At 37.2% G+C, this 20,185-nt stretch overlaps 1 protein-coding gene across 6 annotated transcripts in view; it reads left to right on the forward strand.

Moving 5' to 3' along the window:
* TULP4 (TUB like protein 4) overlaps positions 1–20,185 on the forward strand; it is a 157,763-nt gene that overhangs the window by 25,922 nt on the left and 111,656 nt on the right. For 2 of the 6 annotated variants that reach the window (XM_032682487.1, XM_032682483.1), the window contains exon 2: positions 4,482–6,763. In XM_032682487.1, the coding sequence (XP_032538378.1) occupies positions 6,512–6,763 (252 nt within the window). In that variant the 5' untranslated portion in view covers positions 4,482–6,511. Of the gene's footprint in view, positions 1–589; positions 770–1,053; positions 1,197–2,684; positions 2,771–4,481; positions 6,764–20,185 lie in introns of those variants that run through there. The other 4 variants (XM_032682484.1, XM_032682485.1, XM_032682486.1 and 1 more) reach the window with 4 other exon arrangements.

Here is a 20,185-nt window from a genome sequence, read left to right on the forward strand (position 1 = left end):
GTATTTAGTTTTGTTAAATAATTTTTTTTATTTTTGGACAGGATTATTTAATAATTTATGTTACTTTATAAGTTGGACTAAATAAACAACAAATTGTATCATCAGCTTCTAGCTCTATAGTATTTAGCCTGTAATATAGTAACTATATTACATAGTGTGCCAATTTTGTAATATAGTTTTCAGTAGTAACCTTGAGGGTTGCTTCCACAGTCACCATTTGATAGCTGGTGGGATCATCTGCCATCAGTTTGTGCTGAACCAATTGTGACCAGCACTTTTAAAACCTCTTGCTATCTTCATGGATACTGGTGTACACTTCTTCCTTCTTAGGCTGTAAAGGGAGGGAAAACTACAGTTTCCCTTGACCTTGTGCAGGTTTGACAGGAAGGAAATCTGGTTATGCTGAAAAGTCCTGAAATATTTTCAAAGACTCTTCAGCTTATATTTGTTTCCTTAAGAAGTTTGGGCAATCAGAATCTTCCAAAAGCAGACTGTGAGTCCTTTTTTGGTTTGACTTTTTTAAGATAATAACGTAGAAATAGTGTGTACTCACTTCAGTTTTCCTTCTTTGCTTTCCTTCCCTTCCAAGGCCCCTTTTATCCTTACCTTCAGATACTCTGCTCTGGAGCCTTGAACTATTGAAACTTGAGCTATTCAAAAATATTTATGTTTTGAATAAACATAAAATGCTGAAGATCTTGCTGAAGTATTGGTACATTTGACTGTGCATGACTTCCTTCTGTCAACAAAAGAGACACCCCAATGAAAGGTGCATGCGATCAAGCAAATATTTTTCTGGTTCTCCAACAGTGGCTTAACACACTTTTTATATAAGTTAATGGAAACAGGAGATAAAAATGATGAGTTAAATATTGACATTACAGTATGAAAGCTAATTTTTTAAAATTAATACCTAAATTTTCTGTACTGCAGAAACATAACTTGCTGCTGGGTTTTGCATTGGTGAAGAGCTATACTTTTAAGCAAAATGAGATAAAATACTCGTGGATCCTACTTTCCTGTGTTACAGGTCTAATGTTTTTGTCTCATTAGATGTCTGTACTTAAGAAAAGTTTTATATCACTGGGCATAGACCTAACACAGTATTAGAAGATGAGTTCAGATATCATCTCCCTCTGTTGAAGGGAGAATCCAGAGCAAAGATATTTCCGGTTGCCCTTTAAGTGAGAGTAAAGGTAGGTAACTACAATTCATTGATATTTAGTGTCCAAATGGGGACCCCTGGTGGTCTAGTGGCAGATGGAGCTCGTCAACCCTGTAAGGCCATCCATCTAAGAGAAGGTCACTCTAAACAAACCTATGTCCTGAGAACCTCACTACCACTGTCCAAGCTTGCTCGGCCCCGGCCGATGAACCTTAGGATTAAAGGGTGGGCTCAGTTCAGTGCACACTGTGTCTCACCTAAAAAAAAAAAATAAAAAATCCACTGCGCAGGTTCGAAGGGTAAAGACCTTTCCCAAATCTTCGTTCACAAAGACTGGCCATACATACAGTGTCCAAATAGCGTTAGAAAAAAATTACCGGAAAACATTGTACTTCTGTGGTTAGCCCTTGCATTACTCTGAAAGGAAAGATGCATAAAGTTTGGTTATAAAAAATCTGCAGTTAAAAATTTAGTTTGGATGAGTTGCCACTGGAAGGCCAAGTTCTTTTTATTATGGGGAGCCCAAACTGAATTTGCAGTAGTGGTAAGATTGTGCAAGTAACACCTAGTTCTTCTGTAATGCTTTTTATCCTCTGCTCTTACACATGCTTTACAATAGAGTTAGAAGACATGGTGTTTCTTGGTGGGGGAAAAACAAGACAAGAAGCTTGATTTCAACATATGGAAAGGAGCAGAACTGTGGGATGGCTGTAATGACACAAGAAGGGGAGTCTAAATTACTGATTTTCTTGAGGGAACACTAGCATTGGTATCTTTTAATTAGGTTATTTCTTAGGAAATACAGAGTGGGTGGAAATGAAGGAGAGGGAAATGGAAGGAATTAAGTCTTAATATATAGTATATGTATTTTGAATGTTTTACACTATAGTCTTAAAAGTGTTGTTTTCCTTGTGTCTGAATATAAGTACACCATAAAGGAAGTGTTGACCCTCAACAATATAAAGGTGGAATATCCTTGAAGGTTGTATCATATTGAGAAAGGTGTTTGAATAATGACTGACTTTATTCCTTTTGTAGTTATTTTAGATTTTCATCTCTCCCTGTCCAGCATTTCTTATGCAGTTAGAGTACTTTTAAGAGGAGAAGCCTTTGTTTTGTCTAATCTTGAAAGTGATGGTAAATGGGATTTAAGTGAGAGAGGGTTATTGGTCAAGATAGACACGAATCCTTTTCTCAAACTTGTTAATTTTATATGCAGTGAATACTACTACTAGTAATGCAGTGAATATATATGCATTATATATGCAATAATTATATGCAGTGAATAATAATAATAGTTAATTTTATATGCAGTGAATAAGGACAGAAATTGCATACAGATTTTATGCAAAGCCACTGCACGTATAGTTACCTGTATTTTATAATTCACTTGTAAAGTCATGGTTCTTGCACAGTTCAAACAATTCTGTTTCATGCTTACCTCGTGCTGCTCTTAACTGATGTTTCAGAGACTCTTTGCTTTCTCAGTAAACATTTTTGTTTGTTTGTTTCTCCATAGGATTAGTAAAGGCTTGCATCATAATACACATGATACTAATATAAAATGTCAACTCTTGAATGCAGATGTCTTTTAGGAAGCCGTGAGTGAGTATGAAACTAATGGCACTGATCCTTCAGAGGATCAAGTTTGCATATGGGATAAGCGCAGAAGTTTGTCTTCAAGCCATTGTGTTCTGAAAGTTTTTGCATCTTTTCCTTTATAAGAACTTTCTTTGGTCTGTAATCAAGAAGCACCAGAAATTTGTAAAGACTAGGTGACATTTCTCATATCTTCATCATGCTGTGATGAAGACGAAATTAATAGCAGCCATGATTTTTAAAACTTCAGTTTGTTGTAAACTGGTTTGTTTGCTGAAAAGGTCTGGCAGTGGCTCACCAAACCTCAGTGTTTCTGATAAGTAATCTAACTGCATAGTGTTGTAAACTACTTTTTTGCCTTTATATCTATAAATTTGTTTTCTTATCTTTTCCCTTTAAAAAAAAATCTTATTGGTGCATCAATGCTACACTGAAATAAGTAGTTGATTACACGAAATATGAGGTATAGTGCTGTATGTAATATATATACATCTTTGATGAATGTTATGAATGCAGTTCTTAATTTAAATGACCTCTCTTTAGCGGTAACGGTATAGATCCAATAACTGTGCATATGTGTGCACTTAAGATACAACTTCTGGAATATCCTCAATAGCCTTTTTCTTGATCTCTCCTACTTTATTTACACTCTTCTGTATAAATCTGACTTTGGGGAATTTTTTTCCCCTTTTTCAAATGGAGACTTATGCAGGATTTGAATAGTCTTTAAAATTCATCTGTATTTATTCAAACTTCTAAGATTTAATGTTGGAGTACCTTAGATCTCTTTAAAGTAGTAGTTTAAGCCCTGGAGGAATCTTCCTAGTCTCTTTGAGACTGATAAGTTTAGCACTGTACTTTCATGGTTTGGAGCATCTTTTCTATGGGGAAAGTCTGAGACCTGAGACTCTTCAGCCTGGAGAATAGAAAGCTCGGGAGATCTTTCCAGTGTGTACAGATACGTGATGGGAGGAAATCAAATGAGAGAGACAGGCTCTCCATGGTGGTGTCCAGTGGCAGGACCAGAGGAAATAAGCACAAACTGAAACACAAGTGGTTCCCTTTGAACATCAGGAAACACTTCTTTACTGTGAGGATGACTGAGCACTGGCACAGGTTCCCCAGAGAGTTCATAAAGTGTTCATCTTTGGAGATATTCAGAAGCTGCCTGGATACAGTCCTGGGCAACTGACTTATGTGACCCTGCTTGAGGAGAGTGATTAGACCAGATAATGTCCAGAAGTCCCTTCAAACCTCAGCCATTCTGTGACTCTGTTTGTGTGCGTCAGGGTCTAACTCTGTGCCTGCTCTGTCATTAACATCTCCCCTGCCTATCCTCACTCTAAAGTTGTGAAATCTCTAAGAGTTTGGCCCAAAGACTGTGACCAAAAGAAAGTTGGGTTTTTTTCCCTCCTAATGTATCCTTCCTAGATACATTTTATTAGTTATACATGTCAAAGTTTTGGGAATTTTGGAAGTGGAAAAAAAAATTTTGTAGTTTGTCTTCGTGTGTATATCAAATACATATGCATGTTTCTGAATAATGTCTTTATCTATATGTAATATAGATACTTTATAGGAGTCCAATATAAAATCCTTAGTCATGTTTTGATTACTATAACAGTAGTCCTTTTATCTTTAGGTTGTTTTGTGACTTATTTTATTCACTTTTTTCCTTTTTTTTTTTTTTTGTGTGTGTATGTGCTTTGCCTTGCAGAGTTGGAAGAATCCAGGGATTTCAAGTTTTGAGTAATGGGCATCTTACAAGATTACCACAGCTAAACTGAAAAGGCAGATGCAGCTCTGAGTACCAGATTGGTGTGTGCACTGCATGTACATGAAAACGCACATGTTTTTGTCATCACATAGACTTGCTCTGGCATATTCCTGAGAGCTTTGCAATTGATGAAAATTAATTTGAGAACCAGATGGAGCACCTTTACAGCACAGGAATCAGTAATCCATGGAAAGACACCTGCCAGTAATGTTCAGCTTTCCACATGGTCTTCACGGGTGAAAAAAGTTTGCAAGAAGAGGAAGAAAAAACACCCTCTGCACAGAAAAAGCGTAATAAATACCTCCACAATCTAAATCATTAGCTGTGAGGGAAACAGAAGAATACAGTGGGCAGAGGAAACTGATTTTGTTCTAGCAGAGGAGTAATGTATGGTCTTTGGCACGTTTTGCTTTGGGCTCAGTAGTTTGTGAATGGACTAATAAACCGTGACCTTATGTTGAGTAATGATGACTAGAAGTAAATAAGTTGAGGAACTATGGGACAAGTCTGGGCATTGAACTGAGCAAACCTTACTGCCCTTCTTGAGTTAACTAGGTCATCAAACTTGCATATTCTTTTTCCCTCTCCTTTTTCCTTTTCACTTAGTGTGATATAAATACTAATTAATTGAGCTCATAAATGTTATTCAAATAAAACGATTGGAATACTTCATATGTTTCCTTCTTGTACAGCTGCAAATGTTGTGTCTGGAACTATGAATCTGTGCTGTAGACAAGCATCAAGAAGGAAAAATCCGATCAAACAAGCAAGGAAAATACCTAGAGAAATAGTGAACCCAGGAAGTCAGAGTTTTAATGCTGCTTCTCTTTCTTTTTTAGATGGTTATATTTGTTCCTTCCTTGAATTTTAGAAGATTTTGAAAGAGTGCTTACTTGATGTGCTTTAACTCTGGCATTTGTTTTTTATGGTAGAATGAAAAGTTTTTGATTCCGTGTAGCAGAAAAAAAGGGAAAAGTAAAGGAAAGCCAGCTTGACATTTTAGCCTGTTTCAGAGGAGAGAGAACTTCATGGTTCACCTGAGGCAAACTTATCTACTTTGAACGCTAAAAGCTTTAGAGCATTTTTGATTCTGCTATAAATGAAGAGGGGGTTCTTTTTCATTCGTGTGTGGCAGCAAAAAGTGGGAAAGCAGGCAAGATAGCGCGATAAACAGTTCAGGCTGTGTTGGGTCTCTGGTGGAAAAAAAGTGCTGCAATGAAAATTGGATTGGCTTTGGATTGCAAAAACTTTTGAGTCCAACAAGCGGTTCAGAATCAAGAGGGATTTCCCAACTGGCCTGGCACACCAGTGCCTGCACAAGTTCGGGTCTGTTGTTTCACACGGTTTGTGTGCCTTTTTTTCCCTTTATGCAATCTCTTTCAGCTTTAGCAGCAGAAATACATCAGATGGAAAAGATATGCCAGAGGGCAGCTTGGAAACGAGGAATGTCATATATATACATATATATGTATGTGCGTGTGTTTCAATTTCTGCAACTGAACTTTTGAAGAAAATCTGACTGGAGGAAATTCTAAAAGCCTTAAGTTACTTGAAACCTACACATTTGCAACTCTTTGTCTCTGGAATTGCATTACACTAAACTGGAATCTCAGGCTGTATAAAGATTATATCAAGTTGAGCAAAAAGATGACTTAACCATTTCTTGAGCGCCTCTTATGAAGTAGCTGTTTCTCCAAAGGATAAGTGCACCCTCACTCTACAGACTGGAAAACAAAAATGAACCTGAATTTTTTTTTAAGTGTTACTTTTTCTTAGCCAACTGCCATCATCTTTTATAGAGGAATTTTTCACTATGCATTTGGTGGATATTTATAAACACTGACCCCATCCTCCTCCCTTTCAATGATCTATCCCAGGTCAGTCTTATCAATAAAAAAAAAAAATTGATTTAAATTTTGTGCACTAGACATATTACTTTCGTATGTCAAAAAATAAAATATTTTAAAAGCATGTATGCAGCAGTGGAACATGGGCCTGTTCTTTGCAGCGATTCCAACATCCTCTGCCTCTCCTGGAAAGGGAGAGTCCCCAAAAGTGAGAAGGAGAAACCAGTGTGCAGGAGGCGGTACTATGAGGAAGGCTGGTTGGCAACAGGCAATGGCAGAGGAGTTGTAGGCGTCACTTTTACTTCCAGCCATTGCAGGAGGGACCGGAACACCCCTCAGAGAATCAACTTCAATTTGAGGGGCCACAACAGTGAGGTAAGCAAAATGTGTGTTACACTTTAAAGGAAATGATAGATATTTTATTTTTTTATTTTTATTTTATTTTATTTTATTTTTTTTAGTATTTCTGGTTGAAATTTGACAGGGTGGTATGATGGAGGCTTAAGACTAATCCAAATGTAATTGGGGTTTATTGGAGTCTTTCTAGTAAATTCAAGCATATGACGCTGATTGTGGAGAAGTTCTCTGGAAATGGTTCTGGTCTTGGTTTGGCCTATTCATTTCCCAGTGCCTCCCAGTTTCCAGGCGGATTCAATAAATACGCATTAAGAGAGTTAAAAATTGTGATAGTTGGCTGCTTTTACACAGTACTAAAGTTTGGCCTGGAAGACTAATGGAAAGGCAGGTGAGTGGGAGAAGAGCTCGATTGAAGTCTGCTGGTTTTTCAGAAGCTGTAAAGTGCAACGGCCTGTGGCAGGAGATAGCTGTCATCTCTAGGAAAACGTTTAATTTTGTTAGAAAAAGGGCCAAGTGAGACTTCTCAGAAAAATGCTGAGATGCCCTACAGTAAAATGCTGTAACTTCAGAGTGCAAGGCATTGCTCTGACTACAACGTCACAAAAACTTTTCCATTTGTGTTTTCTGAAAGGAATAAATCTGTTGGTATAAACTGATATTTCAGCTGTGCTTTATCATTTTCTTGGCACTCATCTCTTTTTCTGTATAATGCTTCATGAAAAGTGCAAGTGATGCCCAGTGGCATACTGAGTGTCTTGGGCAAATGTGAGGACTTTGTTTCTGCTTTTTAGTTGTGTTTGGATGTGCTCTTTGGAAAGAATCTGAATTTGAAAAGCTTTGCTGTTGGGTTAGTGGGTAGAATGACATTGTATGTCCTGAAATGAAAATGAAAGATACAATGTGGGTTTTTTTCTTGTCCTTTGTGCTACTTCTTGGGTGGCCTTTTTGATATATGTTGCCCTTTTGACATAAGCTGCACCGAAGATTCAGAAGTGGGTGGTTTTGGTTCTTGTGTAATATTAATAACAATCCTCTTTTTAATGCAAAAAGGGAGCAGAAGATAAATACTTAGTCTGAAATAATTGCTTTGTGTGTATGGAGGTGTGTGAGTGTATGGTAAATTATGTAGACTTGTATGTATGGATGAGAGACAGATTCATGTATATATTTTTATCAGGTTCATTCAAAAATTTACAACCATGTTTTCAGGAAGAATGATGTTTGAATCTAGCATTTTGGTTTGAACCATATCTAGTTGTCAGTATAACAATTACAAATTTCATTTTATTTTTTAAATGTGTGATAGAGTAATCACTTTTTGTTTCTCCGTATTTTTTCTCTAACTTTTCTGTGAACCTGGGCACTTGTTTTTCTTCTTTTGCGTAATAGATGTTTTGGAAACAATGAAGGAAGTGCTGTTTATGGGAATGTGAATTCTTGTTGCAGAATGTGGAAATATGAGACTAAGTTTAAGTATGTTCCCAGTTAAGTAGGCAGTTAAGTGTGTTCATATGCACGCTGCCCTGTGGTTTTGGTGAGTTTTGCTTCATTTACTCAGTTCACCATTAGATTCTCTTTCTGGGTCACTGCATCATTGCTGTGCAGATTGAGCTGTGCTGTTTGTGCATCTTTTCACCTAGCAGTGAGTGGCATGAGAGAGACTCTCACATGAAAGGAAGATGTTCTGTTTGAATCTTTTTGTTGTTGTTTGGGCCCTTAAAATATGCTGGGTCAAGCTTGTCAGTAATAGAGTTGTGTTTCTGTAAGTAATCTTCCTAATAGCAGAAAATATGTGAATGACCAGAGGGGAGACTGCCAATTTATTTCTCTCTACGGCCCTACTAAACTGATAATGGTGGGATCTTACTGAAGGAAGAGAGAAGTGGCTCCGGCGCAAGTAGCTTTCCATGATGAGTCTGTGGCTGCCATCAGATTTTCCTGCTGGCATGGTTTTTTGAGCATCATTTTAAGTGAAAGTTCATTCTTACAAGATGATGTGTTATACAACACTCTTCACCAGGCTTACCAAATTTAATCCTTTTATAGGAGGATCCTGCTTATTTGAGTAGGAATGAAACTGTAATACAAGTTTTGTTACTTGTTAAAGGTATGTAGTTGAATGGACAGCAAGATTATTTTCTTTTGAAAACACCTTTCCTTCTAAGTCCATCTACTGAAAGATTCTTGGAAGATAATATTGAACAGCAGCATTTATTGCTCATATTTGCATAAGAAGTAGTAAATGTTTTGTTTTCTTGTTCTAGTGTTAAAAAGCAAGCCAACAACAACCTTGTCTCTTCTGTGTACCACACTACATAATGTAAAATGCTAATTTTGAAAACATATCCTGGTAAATGTGTCTGATTAAAGCCATGTGTGTTGTACAGAATGTGCCCAAAGGAATGTGATTGACCTAAAACTTTAAGAGCCTGTTTGATTCACTGACCATTTCTAGAAGAATATTATATTGTGTGGTTTCTAGAAGTGGTGATTTATACCTATATATATTTTTCTCTGGGATGAAGCTAGGATGGCAAGTCAAGTTTATTGCTTTTCAGTCATACAATGCTACTTCAATATCAGTATGCATTTGATTATAAAGTATAAAATGCCGAAATGAACAGAGTGGAAGAGGGAAAATACAGAATCTAAATGCTTTCTATTTGGAGTGTAACTAACAGCAAGCCGTGGGCAGAGCTTGTGTTTCATTTATTGTACGTATATTGTATTTCAGTTTTAGGGTGAAAATCTGGAAGAGGTAATGTGGCAGCACTGTGCTTTTGGCAAGAATGTGAAACTATTTTTCAGTGGGTCAAGAAGGTGAATGCTAATGATGTATTTTTGCAATGTTTTTATGATTACTGAAGAGATTCGCTGAAACCTTCTTTTGGGACACTTTTTTGACTGTAATAACATATCTGTAGCATATCAGAATAAACAAGAATGAAGAATCCCCAGGACTGAATTACTGACACGCATATTATAGTGGTGGATTTGAATGACTCATCATGTCGAACAGTAATTGAGAATTAAAAGCGCTGTAGTGTGAGCCACACTTACGTTTTTACAATTGCTTCAAGGTTGGTTTTTAGAGTTTGCAACAACCTCATTTCTTTTTTTGTAGTTACTAAGAAGAATTACAGGAGTTAAAATAAGCATATTCCCTTTATTCTGTGGCAAGAGGTGAAAAAAATGTACTTTTTGATAGATCTTTCTTTTAATTTTGGCACTGCATTTACAATCCTGGATCTCATTTACATAAGGGTCAGCATTCTGAAAAAATGAAAACTTAAATGTGCACATATCAAAGGCAGAAGAAACTTCGATGCAGAAGGAAGGGGAGGTGTGTGTTATGCAGCAATTGTGCAGCTACCGTGTGTTTTACATGTAGGAGGTGGAATACTTTGCATCTCTGACAATGGGATAAGAAGCATCTCTATGTGAGGGTAGGTAGTGGATGGAGCAGATGTGAATGACTGCAGAGGCACATCGTTCAGTCTGGCTTTGGAGCTTTTCATTTATTCCAGAAGAACAAACTGACAGAAGCTGGCATTTTGTGGGGTTTTGTCTGGCAGAAAGGTTACGGGGCAGGAAGATGTGCCATTGTACCACAATGTGCGAATTAACAGTCAAGGAGCAGAGGCCTGGTGATCTAAAATACCTTCCCTTCCCCCGCATGATAAATGCAGTTCTTTGTCGAAATTAAAGAGTGAAATTTTGAGTTCTTTGATTTTGACCTAACTTGACTTTCCTTGGCTGCACTGGGAAACTGTTGAAAAGGAATAGAGCACATTCCTTTTATGACTTATTATTTGTGTAATAAATTACATATAAAATGAAAAATAGCTGGTCACTTCAGCAGGGCCAGTATTTTACCTAGAGTGACTAGTAGTGCCAGGCTGAATAATTTTTGTAGTACGGCAGAGACACCAGCTTTCAGCATCTGATCCATCTTGAGTTTTCTGGGGAGAGATTTTCAAGGGGATCTGTAAAGGATAATTAGAAAAAAGTCCAAACTTATCTTTATGGGGCTTCAATGACCCTTATAAGGATCTTCCCTTCTAGTGAAATATTTGTAAAATGTCTGCAAATCAAATGGATGGTGCTGTTGTAGGTATTTTTTAATGGTTTCTGTTGTGTCTAGTGTATTAAGATGGTAACAATTTCTATGGCACTTAATGTTTCTTAAATTATTAGTGTTTAAAAAAATGTTTTGCACGTATACATTTTCTTTTGACTGTGCTAACTGAAAAGACATCTTTGATATATTTAATAAGATTCAGTATGCTAATTGCTGGACTGAAGCGTTGAAAAGTATTCCAAGAATATGCAAATTCAGATGCAGTGAATTAAGTAACGTGCTGAATATATTATTGAGTATATATAACATTTTTTACTGTAAACATAAAGTAAACTGCTAATTTATTTACATTTGTCATTATTTGAGTGTTCCAAGTGCATGTCTACTCCTGCAAAAAAACCATCCTGTTTCATTTAGCACAGGATTTAGAAGTAATAGGGATGTAAACATATCTCAGCTGGACTGTCAAATGAATTAGTTACACCTTTTAAAAGGAATGCCATCCTTTAAAAATATTCAATATATGTTGCTGTTCATACTGCATTAGTTATGGAAGTCTGCACAGTTCTTGGTTTGGTTTGGTTTGGTTTTAGAGTGGAAGGAGCTTACGAATTGTTTTTCATGTTTTAAAAAGAAAACTTTTCTTTATGCTGTCCCATCTCTTTGAGCTTGTATGTATCTGGCAGAGCAGATTCTTTCCAGAAGTCTATTGCTTGTGTGGGAAATAAATTTAAAAAACCAACCAACCAAACAAAATAACCTTTTCAGTAGTGTTTCTTGCTTTGTGGGTCACTGGTAATAATACAGAAAAACAGCACTGGAAAACTTTTTTTGTTTGTTTAAACTTTGTTTTAATGTAACTTGTATTTGAAACTTAAATGTGATTTTTATTATGATTCCTGGACAGAAAAATCAAGTCAGCATGTGAGTTTTGACAGCATGGGTCTATTGCATCAACTGTTACCTTCAGATACACCTGTAACAGTTGTTACTGGTGAACAGTGTAAATATCTACTTGAGGCAGAGTGATACCACGATGATGCCTTTTGGTTGTAGAAGCCTCAGTGGTACAAGACATACACTGAGGTAAACTGCAGTGGTACTGCAGATCCTCTTTTCTGGTTTTCTGTCACTGTACACAGAAGACAGGATATTTGTTGGCAGAAATACAATCTCTTTGTTAAAGCAAGCTAGTGTAATTGGAAAAGACAGGCAGGCTTTTGGGCATACAAGGTTCTGAAGAAGGACTTGTCTTCTGAAAGCTTCACTAGTTTTTACAACCCTCCTATCAGAGACAATGCTAAATCTGTCTACAAACCATGCCCTTCCTCTGTCCTTAAACTATTATGGCTACAGAAAAATAGTGCTACAGAGAGAGGCAGAATTAGTCGGAAGTGACCTGTAGGACAATAGATCCTGTGCCTAACTCTACTGGCTCTGTTCTATTTGTATTGTGACTAGTATTGCCAGACTTTTCTGACTGCGTATTTTCAGAAAGGACAAACACTGGGATTTCATGTAGGTTCCTTATTATACCCTCATGAACTGTCTGCTCTGCACTTGGTCTGGGTGCTCGAGTGCTTTAATTTCTTAAAGTAAGTATTAAAAGAGCCAAAATGCATTTTAAACCTCATTGTTACTCTTTTACCAATCTTTTCAACTTTTGATGAAGCTTACACATGTCCTATGACATGCGAAAGTGCCTTTTATAGCCTTCTCTTAAGAGAATTAGCAAAGAAAATAAATGAAGCAGTAAGCTGGAAGGGATTGATCCTCTCCCATTAAATGACAAATAGCAGACCTGCTACTTCCCATTTCCAAGCCCTATATCGGTATGCAAATGCCAAGGTATGGCCTAAACTGTTCCAGTACACCTTCTGCATAGTTTTTTCACTCTAAGAAGTGCGACCATTTTCAATGTATCTTATTTCTTTGTGATACTATTTTTTTCCAGCCACACTCAGCTTCTACTTTCACAAATAGTTGGCTCTTTCTGTCTGACTATCCACCTTTCTCAATGGCCTCAGAGTTCGAGCCTCTGTAGGAGCTCTCAAATTCAGGGGGCATTGACTGCTCAGTGCAGTCTCTTCTTAATAAGGTATGGGATTATATTTGTTCTTATGCAGTCGTGTGGCTTTGAAGCAAACCATCCAATATTGCTACAATTGTTGAGTAATGAGAGTTGGTAATGCTTCATTGATGTGCTTCTTGAAAGTTATTTTTGTAGGTCATGCAACACAGTTTGTTTACTGCAAAGGATCATCAGCTTGGAAATTTTCAAATGAGAATTTTTCTGGTTTGTGCTAATAAACATCTAGAAAATCACCCTCGAACTTGGGCCAAAAAGAAATATATGACATGAAACCAGTGTTGTCAGCTTTTAAACAGAATCAATTATATTTGTAAGTGGGTCATCAATGCAGTTTTAAAGTTTACCCTGCCATAACAAGTTGCTACAGTTTTGTTGTTCTGTAATTCTACTCAAAAAAGTTTGAAGTGTAATCAGGCTCACCTTTATTAGAAATTAGCCCTAAGCTTTTATTCATGTTAAATTGATGAAAGATAACAACATGCATATTTTAAGATAATGATACACCTGAGGGGCATTTCTTGTTTTTGAATTAGGGTGAAGATACTCTGTTGCTCTGGATAGAAGCAATTGTTCAGCATGATAATTTCTATGTTCGAGGAAAATAAATGCATTTTCTTTAAGAAAAGTTTAATGATGTGGACTTGTTGATGCACTGAATAGGTGAGATTACTCACCAGTTAGACAGTTGATACCTAAACTTGGAATATGAGCACTTTCACAGTGAGGTGCTGAATCAGGAGCTCAGTGTGTAATTCTGAAGACTTTGTATAGGCATACGTACATACTGAGCATCCGAATGGTGGAGAAATTGGGTTTTATGGTGGCATTTCTGAGGCATAATAATCATTAAGGACATTGCCTTGGTTTAAACAGTTCCCAAAGGAATTCATCAGGTTACAGAGAGTCTGAACAGATAAGATACCCATTACAAACCATAAGCCTTTCACAATATAATGGAACGTAGAGTACCAAGTAATTACTTGTCAACTATAGCTAGAATGTAGTAGGACAGACAAAAGAAATTTTGTAGGCACTTATCCTTGGGCAACCACCATCTCTGCTCTGATAGCAATCTTTTTTTGAACATGTGTGAACTTCTGAGGGAGTTCTCAATATTCTCTTTGCATTAGGAACTTCTTTAAAGGGAAGTAATCCACTTGTGTAATAAAAATGTTATGGGAAGTAATGAAAATAAAGTTAAATTGGGGAAAGCTTTGTGAATTTTCAAAAAGAAGTGCTGGTTTATTGTGATGTTTCAGTTCTGGAAATATTTGACAAACTAGTATGCTGGAAAATAGTATCCTTATATGCATTTTAAGGAAATTATATGTACATAGATGACTTTAATAATGAAGAAAATATGGTTTTGTTTACCTTAATCAGAATGCTGAACATGAGCAAGCAATGTAACCCTTACAGCAAAGAAGGCAAATGGTGTCCTTGGGGACATTAGAAGAAGTATTGTCAGCAGGCTGAGGGATGAGATGCTTCCCCTCTGCACAGCACTAGTGAGGCCACACCTGGAGGACTGTATCTGGTTCTGGCAGAGGTGGTGGTGGGGTTCCCAGTACAACAGAGATCAGTGAAGGGCCACAAAGATGATTAAAGGACTGAAGCACCTCACTGCTGAGGAAAGGCTGAGAGAGCTGGGACTGTTCAGCCAAAGAGAAGGCTCAGTAAGATCTTATTAATGTATATAAATACCTGAAAGGAGGGTGCAAAAAGATGGAGCCAGGCTCTTCTTAGCAGTTCCTGGTGACAGAGGAAAAGGGCACAAACTAAACAGTGGAAGGTTCCCTGTGAACACCAGGAAATATTTTTTCCCTGTGAGGGCAAGTGGTTCAGGTAGCTTAGAGAGGTTGTGGAGTCTCCATCCTTGGAATTATTCAAAAGCCATCTGAACATAGTCCTGGGCAAGCATTTCTGTGCCCTTTCTGGAGCAGGGAGCTTTAACCTTCCAGAGGTTCAACCCCAACCACTCTGTGACTCTGTAATACAAATCTATTTGTAAATCTAAGTGAAATTCTTTGCACCTGGATTGGTGAAGCAATAGCAAAAAAAAGCTCTTGAAGACAGGCAGGAAGTGGTGAATATAAAAAAGTGTATAGAGAAGCCATTCAAGCTTGGCTAAAATGAGAGAACAAACTGATGTGCTAGAGGAAGGAAAAAGCTTCTTTTCTGAGGAGAAATCCAGATGATTTTCCAAGTAGTCAAGCAGTTGGAGGGCATAGTCAAAATCCTCTTGAAGTAAGAAGGCAGAGGTAATTAAAATGCAGAAGAAAGTCGAAGCTGTTGCATGTGAGGGTAACTTCACAAGAGAAACAGAATTTAGGAAGGAAAATTGTCATTGATCTGAAGAAGAGAACGAACTGTTTAGGTGGCACAAACCATGCGGCTGGAAAAGTTTTAGAAGCAGCTGCAGAGCATAAGTCTGTTGTAAACTATAGAAATCTACAGCCCTGCTTAAAACAAAGTGATAAAAAATGAGACTTCTGGAGGAAATTGAATCACAAAGTAGCAGTGCCCTAATTACTGAGTTGGCTCATCTGCTTATAAAATGAGAGAATGGCAAGTAACTGTTTCATCGAGGAAAGATAAGGCAAAACTATGAAGAAACCTGCAGCAACAGATGCACACTACGATAAGTATGTACCTGAGTATGTGCAGGAGGAGCAGGTGTAGCTGGAGTACAACCAGTCTCGGAAATGTTGTTCAAGCGGAGAATGACACTGGCTTTTGTGAAGCTGAGCAAATGTGCGGAGGATCTGACCTTCACTGCCAGCAGAAGGCAGCAATCAGTTCCACAGATGTAGTTTCCAGAGAGGATAATGGCCAGCAGCAGAAAGCTGATTATCAGCAGTATGGTGACGTCCTGAAGTTAGTGTCTTGAGTGGTGTCCTGAAGAGGAGGCCAAACATAAGGACCTGCAAGAGGTCCTGGAGAAGTTGAGAAAGAGGGAAATATTTCAGTCTGTTGAAGAAGAAATTAATCTTCTGAGTAAAGTGAAAAAAATGATAGAGAGTTCTCCCACCCAGGGAAGAGACAGCTCTCAAGCCTTGAACCTGGAGGACTTAGGGGAGATTGAGTTTCACAGAAAAAAGGATTTCCCCAAAAGGAATATCACAGTCATTCTTCAGGTAGAGACACAATAGAAAATTATGTCAGTGGAAAAAAAGAGGTATGAAGGAGAATCAAATAGTCTTGATTATTTGATTACAAAATACTAAAAATGGAGGTATTAATAATTTCAAGCTACCCTAATGAGGACCTTCCTTGAGGAATGACCTTATCTGTAAAGTATGCACATGTGAAGATATCCCAGAAGGCTCGGTCGAGGATGCAAAGAAACTGCTTTCTGATGCTCTGCTTTTGGTAAAAGGAGTGTTGATTGCATACTAGAGAGCTTAGTTTATAAGGGATATGACAAGGCAGTTATATTAGAATTATCATAAGGAAAAGGTGTCCTGTTTCTTCTTTTCCTTCCCCTAATTCTAATTTGGTCCTGTGCAGTGTTTTTTGAGCCTGATAATAGACAAATACCTTGCTCCTCAGTTGAGCAGTATTCTGGGAGCATATGATGCTGCACAGAAATGAGAATGTTAAATGCCTGGTTAGTTAATAAAGGGCGTTGAAAGGAATGGATGATCAAAATGTTTAGTTCCTTGAAATAAGGTGTCTTAAAAGTATGCAGAGGACTAAGTGGCTAAGAAAGGCTGCATTTTGACACTACATGTCACTTCTTGTTCTGGTAGTATGTTAGGCATATACTTCATGACCTAAATGGGACCAATACTGAATAAAGTGTATGAAATGGAAGAACATTTGATGTTACGGTTACAGGCTCAGATTGCTTTACTGTACAAAGTGAGTCATTAAGTTATGTTTATTGGTACATAAAATAAATGCTTTTTTACGTGTCATCTTAGCAATGCAGCTTTTGCCCATGAGAGACCCCACTGATCATAGATATTAGAGTAGGAATTGCTGTTTTCTTATGAAAAATCATCATCATCATCTACATGTTTCATTTAAACTTTATTGCATTTCCAACATTCTTACTTATTCCAGTATTTAGAATAATACCCCCAATACTTTCTTCAGATCTTCTTTAGAGATTCGAGACTCACACTCCACATGAGAGAGAAGTCTGCATGTCATAAGCTTTCTTGAACATTAGCAATATTTATGCAAGTTATAAAAATGCAAACTTGTTTATTGAGAAATATGTATTGGCATAGACATAGATGTTCTTGTTTGAGGGAAATCAGAAGCCTTTTGAAGCAGTGCTTCAAATTAAGAGTTGTTCATAATGACAAAATTTGTCCTGCTCCAAGTTCTTTCTCCAGAAGAAGCAAATCCAGCAGGGAGGTTAACAAATTAGAGTATTGTCATTTTAATACATACTACTTATGCAACCTTGTTATTATGTCTTATGGCTGCCATAAAGTCATTCTGTCTTATAAACATATTAAAATTAGTTTTGACACAATGTTATTATGTATTATTAAAGGCCCTGCCGGAGGCTGGAATTTCATTGGGTTAATTGTGGTAACAGTTCTAGTCTCTGTGGTCACTGAGTATGTGTAATAATTGTCTCCCTCAGCCAGCTTCCCCTAGTTGCCTCAGAGTGAAGAAGTGATATGTAGTTGTGATTACCCTGGCCAGGGAGATGACTATGTTTAATGCAGGCAAGCAGGTGTCAGTAATTACAGGTGTAGGTCACTTTTCCATCCTGAAGTTCTTGAGTTGCTGCTAACAACTAAAGTGAGCCATTTAATCCCTGAAATGGGAGAGGGAGATGCCTTCTCTAAAAACAGATGATCCTAAACTACCATTTGGGACAAATACATGTAATTTTGATTCTGTACGTACAGAATATTTTCATAATGTCTTGTTCTTATTTTAGTTACTCTTTCTGCAGCTTTGCATAATTGTAACAATAATCAGAACATGTTTGTCAGATTGGAAGAACTTCAGCATGTTCATAGGACTAGAAAACATAATACAAAGAAGTTGAATTTTACATCTCTACATATTTTAGGAATGACATGGACCTGTTGAAGCAGATCCAGAGGAGGGCCACAAAAATGGTCAGAGGGCTGTTGAACCTGCAGAAGTCAAGTCTCTGGGTAGACCTTACAGCAGCGTTCCAGTACCTAAAGAGAGAAGAAGGAAAACTGGAGAGGGACTTTTTATGAGGGCATATAGGGATAGGACAAGGGGTAATGCCCCCTGAAAGAGGGCAGGTTTAGATTAGATATTAGGAAGAAATTCCTTTGTGAGGGTGGTGAGGCTCTGGAACAGGTTGCCCAGAAAAGTTACAGATGCCCCAGCCCTGGAAGTGTTCAAGGCCATGTTCAAGTGTTCATGGAGCTTTGAGGAACTTGGTCTAGTGGAAGGTGCCCCTGCCCATGACAGGCAGAACACCTTTAAAGGTCCCTTCCAACTCAAACCATCTAGAATTCTATTTTACTTACATATATATAAGAGCTGTAATATATATTGTGAGATTAAAAAAAAAAATCATATAAGTAAAGCTGTTGAAAAAATAACAACCATAGAAAAGTTCTGTTCCACAGAGAAGTACACTAACAAGAAATTAAACCATTTGATCTAGGGACCTCTTACAGTCTTCTGATATTTCATGCTTTAGTTTCAGCTAGCTTAATAAAGTATAAAACAAATGTTCTCTATTGAGCTAAAAATTCATATGAAGCTTGATAAAAGTGCAAATAGATGAGACATGCCATAACTTAGGATACTATTTTAAATGAGAGCATAGCATTTTTTTTAGTGACCTTTGAATATTCCTATTTTCTGGTTAACAGTTTTTCAAATCTGTTGTGAATAGGCATGATTCACAAACTAATTGAAGGAGTAAGCTTTTTGTCCTAGTTTTTTGCCTATTCATCTGTTTTGTTTTGAAGGAAATGATATCTGATTTTACTGTGGCTGTTCAGTGCTTTCAGTGTTTCTTTCCTACAAATTCCCCTTTTTTGGTGCATGAAGAATTAATGACAATAGCTGAAGCGAAACTAGAAGCACTTTTTTGTTACATATACACAGAATAAAAATTCTTGCTATGCACTAGGCATTTTATTACTTAATTTGAGATAGTTTTTCAAGGTAGTTTCTGAGCATGGGATTTTTATACTGAAATACACTGAGGTTTAGTTGCAAGCCTGTCTCCTGTTTGAAAATAATAAGACAAAGAGTTAAAAGATTTTAAACTTGATGGTTTTGGGCAGCTGTTATTTTTAAGTTTCTTCTGGCCTTTACATTTGTAATCTTCAGGACAAAAATTTGAGAGCTTTTTAATACTGAAGTCACTCTAGTTTCTTAGATTGTCTTTTGTAATACTGCTAGTAGTATTAGAAATACCTTGCTTTTAAAATTTTATATTTAAATTACTAGTAATTACTAGTAATTAAATAGTAATTAAATTTAATTACTAGTAATTAAATTACTAGCAAATACTAGTAGCACCTGGATTTCTAGTATTATTTCTACTCACTCTCTAGAAATTGTAAGCTTTCCAATATTATTATTGTGCTGTTGAAAAATAGGTAGTTTTACATGGTGAGCATCCATTATTATTTTTACTGGCATTTGTTCAAGCCGAGGGTTTTACTAATTTGATGTAGGCTTCTAATATGTAACTAATTGCATGTTAATTGATAGCAGCCTTCATGAGAATAGGGAAACAGCTCAGAATTTAGTTAGAAATGGGTATGAGCCTGAAGGGTCAGTAGGGTGGGAATTTGGGACTGTTTGGATGCAAGATACAGGAGCACCTCAAGGGGATAGGAGGCAGAGAGAGAGCAAGCCTGCCTGCTGCTTTTCTGTGTGACTTTCTGCCAGGCTTTGAGGTTGGACCTATGGTTCTGATGTCCTGAATTCATAAACAGCTATCAGATGTGGTCAAAATAGCTTCATCCTCTCTAGTGATCCAAACCAGAGATGACAACTTTAATAGCTCCTGGTTAAATGTAGATAGCAGATATCAGTCCTGCTCATCGTTTTGTGGATTGATGGTGGATGTCATGAGCAACACATAGGTTTTTCGTATTTCTTTTGTAAAACTTGAGCAATTTGTCAGACAGCCATTGAGTATCAGAAAGATTAGGCTATCAGAAGTTATGAAATGTCAGCATTAGCTGCAATTGATTTACCATGCCCGTTCATTTCTTTGAATGTGTCAGTGCATGTGTATTTTGATTCAGTTTTCCATTACCCGAATACGTACTTTTTTTTCCCCTTTTTGGCT

The sequence above is a fragment of the Chiroxiphia lanceolata genome, chromosome 3 (genome assembly GCF_009829145.1).
Source record: "Chiroxiphia lanceolata isolate bChiLan1 chromosome 3, bChiLan1.pri, whole genome shotgun sequence".
Lineage (NCBI taxonomy): Eukaryota > Metazoa > Chordata > Aves > Passeriformes > Pipridae > Chiroxiphia > Chiroxiphia lanceolata.